At 20.5% G+C, this 8,448-nt stretch overlaps 1 protein-coding gene across 2 annotated transcripts in view; it reads left to right on the top strand.

Moving 5' to 3' along the window:
• Positions 1 to 2,548: 2,548 nt before the first annotated feature.
• The window catches only part of LOC127290015 (uncharacterized transmembrane protein DDB_G0289901), a 41,193-nt gene continuing 35,293 nt past the window's right edge, over positions 2,549 to 8,448 (top strand). For both annotated transcript variants that reach the window (XM_051318358.1, XM_051318357.1), the window contains exons 1-2: positions 2,549 to 3,350; positions 5,390 to 5,584. In XM_051318358.1, coding sequence (XP_051174315.1) covers positions 3,227 to 3,350; positions 5,390 to 5,584 — 319 coding nt within the window. In that variant the 5' untranslated portion in view covers positions 2,549 to 3,226. The remainder of the gene's footprint in view (positions 3,351 to 5,389; positions 5,585 to 8,448) is intronic.

Here is an 8,448-nt window from a genome sequence, read left to right as displayed (position 1 = left end):
ATAATCCGGTCTTTTATAGCTAAATTTCATATCTTTAAGTGACGTCACGAATTGAACAGAATATATATATATATATATTTATTTTGTATGCATATAATTTAAAAAAAAAATTATTTATATTTAATTACTAGTTTAGTCAACTTTGCTATATAATACGTGAGCAGAATTTTTTTTTTCTCTAGAGAAACGCGATTGTTTATATAAAAAAAATTTATAATTATTTATTTAAAACATAAATTATAGGGTAATAAATCAATTTTTTTTTATCACGATAAACTGTTATTTAAAATGTATTATTATTTTTTTTATTTTACTATAAAAAAATATTTTTTTGTAATTTTTTTTATTTTATAAAAAAAAATTATTTTTTATTATTTTATAAAAAAAATTATTTTTTATTATTTTATAAAAAAAATTATTTTTTATTATTTTTTTTTACTATTTTTTATATTTGTAAATAAATTTTATATTCATTTTTTTTTTCATTATATTTATTTAAATTTTTTTATTCTATAAAAAAAATTAATTTTTATTATTTTTTATTTTATAAAAAAAAATTAATTCTTTTTTGTTAATAAAAAAGTTTTTTTTTATTTTATATTATAAATAAAGAAATAAATTTTGTATTATATTTATTTATTTTTTATTTTATTTAATATTGTTATATATATTTTTTTGTTTTTTATTTTACAATAAAAAATTATTTTTTAGTATATTAATTTTTTTTTTACTTCTATTTAAAAAATACTTTTGAAAATACTATCGTCCATTTTGAATTTTTTAAATATTAAACTAATTTTTTATATCTAAATTATTGTTTTTAATTTTAGTGACGTAATAAATTGACAAGAATTTTTTTTTTATTATCTATTACAAAAATTAATTATTAATTTTCAACTAAAGCAATTTTAATATTCCTTTATTTTTATTTATTTATTTCTATTTATTTAGTTTTATTCATTTATTTCTATTTGTTTATTTTTATTTATTTCTATTTATTTATTTTTATTTATTTCTATTTATTAATTTTTATTTATTTCTATTTATTTATTTTTATTTGTTTTTATTATATTTTTATTTTACAAAAGACATAATTAAAAAAATATATTAACAAATTTTTTTTTGAAAATTATATACAATTTATATTTGCCGATTCAGATAAGCTTATTGCAATTACATTTAAAAAATAATTCATATTATTTTTTATAAATATACTTATTTACTTATTGTATAAATAAGATTATGAAAATTTAGTCGATAATTGGTATTTTAGATTATTTTTAATTTTTTAATTTTATTATTATTAAATAATTACGTTTATTTTATTTTTTTTCATGCAAATAGTCAATTTAGAAGATTTAAATTTCGCGGCATTTTTTTTTTAAATTTTTTTAAAAATGTCGAGTGGCTCCCTCACGTTGAATCTACTTTACCGACCGAATGTAGAAAACGAACTCAATTATTTAGAAAAATACATTAAAATGACAAAAAATAAAATAAGAAAAATAATAACAATATTAATAAAATAATAATAATAATAATAATAATAATATTATATTATAATTATTATTTATTATAAATTATTATCAAAAAATAATATAAATATATAACAATAATAATAATATTAATAATAATATTTTTTTTATTATTTTGATTATTTTTTTAGTTTTGTATTAATATTTTCAATATTATTATTATTATTGTTATTATTATTATTATTTTTAATATTTTTTTAGATTCTTTTTTATTTTTTTATTTTATTATTATTAAATAATTACGTTTTTTTTCATGCAAATAGTAAATTTAGAAGATTTAAATTTCGCGGCATTTTTTTTTTAATTTTTTAAAAATGTCGAGTGGCTCCCTCACGTTGAATCTACTTTACCAACCGAACGCAGATAACGAAGTCAATTATTTAGAAAAATACATTAAAATGACAAAAAATAAAATAAGAAAAATAATAACAATATTAATAAAATAATAATAATAATAATAATAATAATAATAATATTATATTATAATTATTATTTATTATAAATTATTATCAAAAAATAATATAAATATATAACAATAATAATAATAATAATAATACTATATTTTTTGTATTATTTTGATTATTTTTTTAGTTTTGTATTAATATTTTTAATATTATTATTATTTTTTTTAATATTTATTTATTTATACATAATAATAAATAATTAGTGAAATATTAAAGAAATTGAAAATTCAATGAAAAATATTCAATTTTTGCTTTAATTAAAAATGGAAATATTAATAATATATTTATTTATTATTATTATTATTATATTATAATTATTATAAAAATACTCTATTATTAATTATTTTTTCTATATATTTAATTTAATTGTTTCATATATAAATAAAAAAAACAAATTCCATTTTTTTTTTTGCAAAATTCAAATAATCCCGCGCTAAATTTTTGAAGTAACCACACAACTAACTACCAACGTGAGAACAAAAAAAAAAAGAGAAATGTTAAAATTTTTAGTTGCGTCATATTGCGCACTAGTGGCGCACAACAACAACGACAACGACGAAGAACTAAAAATGCATCTCTCTCTGTATATTTGCGCGCGTGTTGTGTAGCCTAACTAAAAGTTGTGTGGTTGGTTGGGTCTCTCTTTCGTTGAATGACAAAAAAAAAAAAAAATAAGAAGTACATATATTTAATAACCTGTTTTTTGAAAGACACATGCCGCGTCGCGCCATCAATTAAATCATCACAAATAGTGTATATCACGTGTTAATTTAATATTATATTCAATGAAATGCTTATTACGTCAATAAATCTATTGTCAAGTTATAATCTCGTGACCCTCTATCATCAGACGTTATTCTTATTCGTGCGCGCTCGGTAGGTCAAAATGGCGTGAATATATAGTGAATATATATATATATAAATGTTTATGTGTATATGTGTGAGAAAGAGAAAAATAGTGAGAGAGCTTATAAACACAGCTCAATGATGATAATAATAAGTGTTTTCAATATACACTAAAAAAAAAGAACCAGTGTTTTATTTTTTGTTTCCATTTTTTTTTTTTTTTTGAGGTTATAAAATCCGTATTTGTTTTTTTGAAATTTTCAAAGACAAAAATAGGAAAGAAAAAAGGGGGGTTTATTTTTTTTTCTTCTTTTTTTTTTTGAATGGTGAAGAAGAGTGATAAACAGTGTTTTTAGTGAATTTTTTGGGGCGTATTGTTGCATGAGTTATGAGGACGGAATGCCCGCAGGCGGTAACAGTCGTTTCCGTGGTTACCCAGCGCGGATGTCTGAGCGCCAACAACTTGCACTTCTTTTGCAAATGACATCACAGGATATTGTTTCAGGTAAAAAAAAAAAATGAATAAATAAATAAATAAAGAAAATGAATTTCCCCTTTCCCCACCCCCCTTAAAATAAAAGAGCGTGAAAAAAAAACCACGTGAAAATTTTTCCCTCGCGCGCCAATTGTACTTTGCTTCTTTCCCCCTCCCCTCCTTTCTTCTCGTCATTCTCTTGGTTAACAAAAATAATATTCCTTTTTTTTTTTGTCTCTTAGTGAAAAATAAAAAATCATTTATTTTTTAATAAATAGAAAATTCTTTTCTTCGGGAATTATTTTTCTATTACGTTTTGTATTGAAATACGACGTTTATTTCGGTTGGGGGGTTTTTTTTTGTTCCTTGTGTGTGTGTGAGGGGAATAGAGACGAATGGAGGTAGGAATTCAAAAGGGTGCTTTTTCAGATATACTTAAATTATTTGTGTGTGTGTGTTTTTTTTTGTTATATATATATATATGTGAGTGTGTTTTGTGCCAGGTGAGGCTAAAGCAAAGTGATTTTCTTTTTCTATAGTACATATATTCATATATATATATATATACACTACTGCAATGCTGCCAACTTGAAATAAAATTATTTCGTGACAGGTGAAAATAACCGCGAACGAAAATAAATATATAAAAATAAAAATAGAGAAAGGAAACAAAATTTTTCTAAAATATTTCTATATTAATATATTAAATAAATAAAAGTTTTTTTTTTCTTTAATGGAAAATAAATTGTAAAACCTAACCTCAAAATTTTATTTTATTAGAAGAAATATCACGAGAATATTTCCCGCCAAAAATAAAAATAATTATTTTCTTTTTTTTGGAATTGTAAATTAAAATTTATGTTTAATCTAACCTATAAATTTTTTGTTTTCTATAATCTTTTTTAAAATATTATATATAGAAATAAAAAAAAATATCTTGTGAACCAAAGGTAGAATATTCCCGCCAAAACAAAAAAAAAAAAAAAATCATTTTTTAAAAAATAAAAAATACAGATTTTTAAAAATAAAAACTTTGTGTTAAGTATAAATAATAATTTTTGTTACGTTAACATAACCTCTAAATTTTTTTTTTTATTGGAAAAAAAAGTATTGTGACAATATTTCCCGCCAAAAAAAGAAAATGGAAATAATTTATAATAATTAACTAATTTTTATAAATATAATATAAATATTATAAATATGATAAATATTATAAATATAATATAATTATAATAAATATAATATAAATATTATAAATAAAATTTATAATAAATTATAATAAAAAAAATTTTTTTTCTTAATAAAACTTGGTACTTCGAGTAAATAAATAACAAATTTTTTTTTTCGTTAACCTAACCTCTAAAATTTTGTTATTCGAAGAAAAATATCTTCCGAATCAATACTAAATAAAAATAATTCCCGCCAAAATATTATTATTATTATTTTTACTATAAATTATATTTTTATTATTATTATTATTTTTACTATAAATTATAAATTTTATTATTATTATTATTATTATTATTATTTTTACTATAAATTATAAATTATATTTTTATTATTATTATTATTATTTTTACTATAAATTATAAATTTTATTATTATTATTATTATTATTTTTACTATAAATTATAAATTATATTTTTATTATTATTATTATTATTATTATTATATTGAGAATGTGAATAAAAATCTTTCGTTATAACCTAACCTCTAAATTTGTTAGAGGAAAAAAAAGTAAAAACCTAAAAAAATAATATCTACATTTTTTTTTTTTTTAAATAAAAATTTTCATTCCGTTAACCTAACCTCAAAATGTATTAAAAATTGCACAGAGTAAAAAAATAAAATAATAAAAATAAAAATAAATAATTATAAAAATAAATTATTGGAAAATAATTTTTTTGTTATACATTTCTGTATAAAAAAAAAATTTTTTTTTCAACAAAAAAAAATTCTTAAAATTTTCTTTTAAGGAAAAAAAAAAAGTTTTGTTAAAAAAAAAATTATGGTTTTTAGTATCTGTAATTAAATACAAATAATTTTTTTTCTTTTTTTTTATATTACAGGTGGTAATAGACCTGAGGGTACAAGTTCACAGAGTAATTCAAAATCATCGCCATTGCAACAGCAGAGAGGTTCAAAAAATCGATGGTCACAAAATAAAAATGGCGAATCATCACCAGCAAGTGGAATTAATCGCAAAGACGATTTTCGTATGCGACAACTTGTTAATGGATATGAAAATACTAAGGAAACAAGCGGTAAATATTATTTTTTTATTTTTAAAATCTTAAATTTTTTTTTTCATTATTTAGAATTTTTTTAATATTTGTTTTTTAAACATTTATATTTGATTATTTTCCCGGGATTTTTTTTTTCATAATTCAAAATTGTCGTTTTTTTTCAAAAATTATACGTTTTTTTTCCTAAATTTGTATTTTTTCGCCTTTAAAGAATGTTATTCACTGCAAAGAACCTAATTACCAAGTTTCATAAGAATCCGTCAATTTCTTTAGAAGTTATAACCGTTTTTTGGATTTTTTTGGGGGTCATTCCGTGATAATTATGCGTTTTTTTCGAAAATTTGTATTTTTTTGCCTTTAAAAGATTTCATTCATTGCAAAGAACATAATTACCAAGTTTCATAACGATCCGGTAATTTTTTTGAAAGTTATAACTGTTTTTTTGAATTTTTTTGGGGTCATTCCGTAATAAATATTCATTTTTTCCTTAAATTTGTATCTCTCTGCTATAAGAGAATATTATTTTTCGTAAAGAACGTAATTATTAAGTTCCATTAGATTCCGTTAATTTCTTTAGATGTTATAACCGTTTTTTGGATTTTTTTTGGGGTCATTCCATAATAATTGTGTGCTTTTTTTTCAAAATTTATATTTTTTCGACTTTATAGGATGCCATTCATTGCAAAGAATATAATTATTCAATTCTATAACGACCTAGAAATTTTTTTGAAAGTTATAACTGTTTTTTCAATTTTTTTGGGGTCATTCCGTAATAAATATACGTTTTTTTGTAAATTTTTTATTTTTTTGTACTAAAAGAATCTCATTTATCGCATAGAACATAATTATCAAGTTATATAAAGATCCGATAGTTTGTTTGGAAGTTATATCCGTTTTTTGAATTTTTTTTGGGTCATTCCATAATAATTGTGCGCTTTTTTTCAAAATTTATATTTTTTCGCCTCTAAAAGATGTTATTCATTGCAAAGAACATAAATATAAAATTTTACAAAAATTCGGTAATTTCATTAAAAGTTGTAACCGTTTTTTGGATTTTTTTTAGGGTCATTCCATAATAATTTTGCTTTTTTTCTTAAATTTGTATTTTTCCACTTCTAATTAATGTTATTAATTGCAAAGAACATATTTACCAAATTTCATTGCGATCCGGTAATTTTTTTTGAAAGTTATAACTTTTTTTTGGATTTTTTTTAGGGTCATTCCATAATAAATATGCGTTTTTTTTCGTAAATTTTGAATTTTTTTGCAGATAAAATTATGTTTTTTATTGCTGAGAACATAATTACCAAGTTTAATAAGGATCCATTAATTTTTTTGAAAGTCATAACTGTTTTTTTTGGATTTTTTTGGGGTAATTCCGTAATAAATGTACGTTTTTTTTATGGTTCTATAAAAATTCTATAATATAGAAAATCAGTTTAATGAAAATTCGGGAAAAAATAATAATTCAAACGAATAAAATTTGTTTCAATAAAAATATGAAGTAAAAAAATGAAATAAAATAAAATGAACAAACAAAAAAAAAAAAAAAAATTTAATTGACTCAGAAAATATTTCGCTTAAGGAAATATTTAATTCTGATAATAGTCCATAATCGATTATTATTTGAATGAAAATAAATTTTTATTTTTCACTGTATAGTTACTTAGTATTTTAACATTGATTTTTAATAAGTTTAAGGTGCGCGAGGACAATTTATATAGCATTTGAAATGCAAATATAAATCACAAGCAAAATTTTTTTGCTTTTGCAAAAAATATTTTTTTAAAAAAAAATTTTGTAAAATTCTATATTTTATAGAATTCATTTTAGTAAATGAAAATTTCGAAAAAATTATTGTTACACAAAGAAATAGTCTAATTTTTTAAATTTTAATTTATTCTATTTATTTTCAATGATAGTCGTTTTTAATAAAGTAATATTTCACTGAGGTCGGTAAATAGGGAAATCTGTTTTATCGATACTATCGGAATTTGTCACCAAGTGATATAATTTAATCTCTGGTATAATTTGATCGTATCGTTATATATATGAAAACCGGATTTTTCAAGTCGTCTTACAATTTTTTTTTCTTCGGGGTTTTTTTTTTTAATTTACCCTTTTTTTTTGGTTTTCTTATTTTTTTTTTTGTTTCTGTTACAAAATCGTGTTTGCACCATTGGTCGCATTATAGGACGTGAATTCTAGTGCCTTCTCTTAGTTCTCTCTCTCTCTCTTTTTTTTTTTTTTCTCTCGGTAGATATGTCTGGGACGTCTGGACACAGGTGCCTGACATCCCGTCAGGCACTAACATAGGGTCAGACAGGGATAGTAGTATCCTAGTGGTTGACTTGGGGAGGGGCGACAGACGACTCTCGCGAAAGATCAATACTCCGGGACAGGGCCGCAGATGGATGCAATCATTGCACACAAAAATTTATCGTTCTCGTAAATAATTTCTCAATTTTTACACTTTAAAGAAAGAGGAAAAAAAAAATTATTTTTCATATTTTAACAATAAATTTTCCAAAAATAGTCAATTTTTTATTTATATCTTTGAATTCTAAAAAAAAATTTTTTTTTGCTATTGAAAATTTTACATGGAATGCCCCTTTTTATACAAAAAAAAAAAAAATATTTTTTTCCTTGAAAACTTTACATGGAATGACCCTTTTTAATTTCGAAAAAAAAACCGGGGCTTTCTATGTTATGAAATAATATATTTTTTTTTTCTATAGAAAAGAGAAAAAAATTGTTTTTTTTACTTGGGAAATTTTATATGGAATGACCCTTTTTGGGTAGGAAAAAAAGTGGCAATCCATGTGGAAAAATAATATATTTTTTTGGGGGGGAATTCGAAAAAAAAATTGTTTTTTTTTTTT

The sequence above is a fragment of the Leptopilina boulardi genome, unplaced genomic scaffold (assembly GCF_019393585.1).
Source record: "Leptopilina boulardi isolate dan_hultmark-lab unplaced genomic scaffold, ZJU_Lbou_2.1 LbouV2_55, whole genome shotgun sequence".
Lineage (NCBI taxonomy): Eukaryota > Metazoa > Arthropoda > Insecta > Hymenoptera > Figitidae > Leptopilina > Leptopilina boulardi.
The sequence above is the reverse complement of the archived record's forward strand: the minus strand, read 5'-3'. Positions and strand labels throughout refer to the sequence as shown.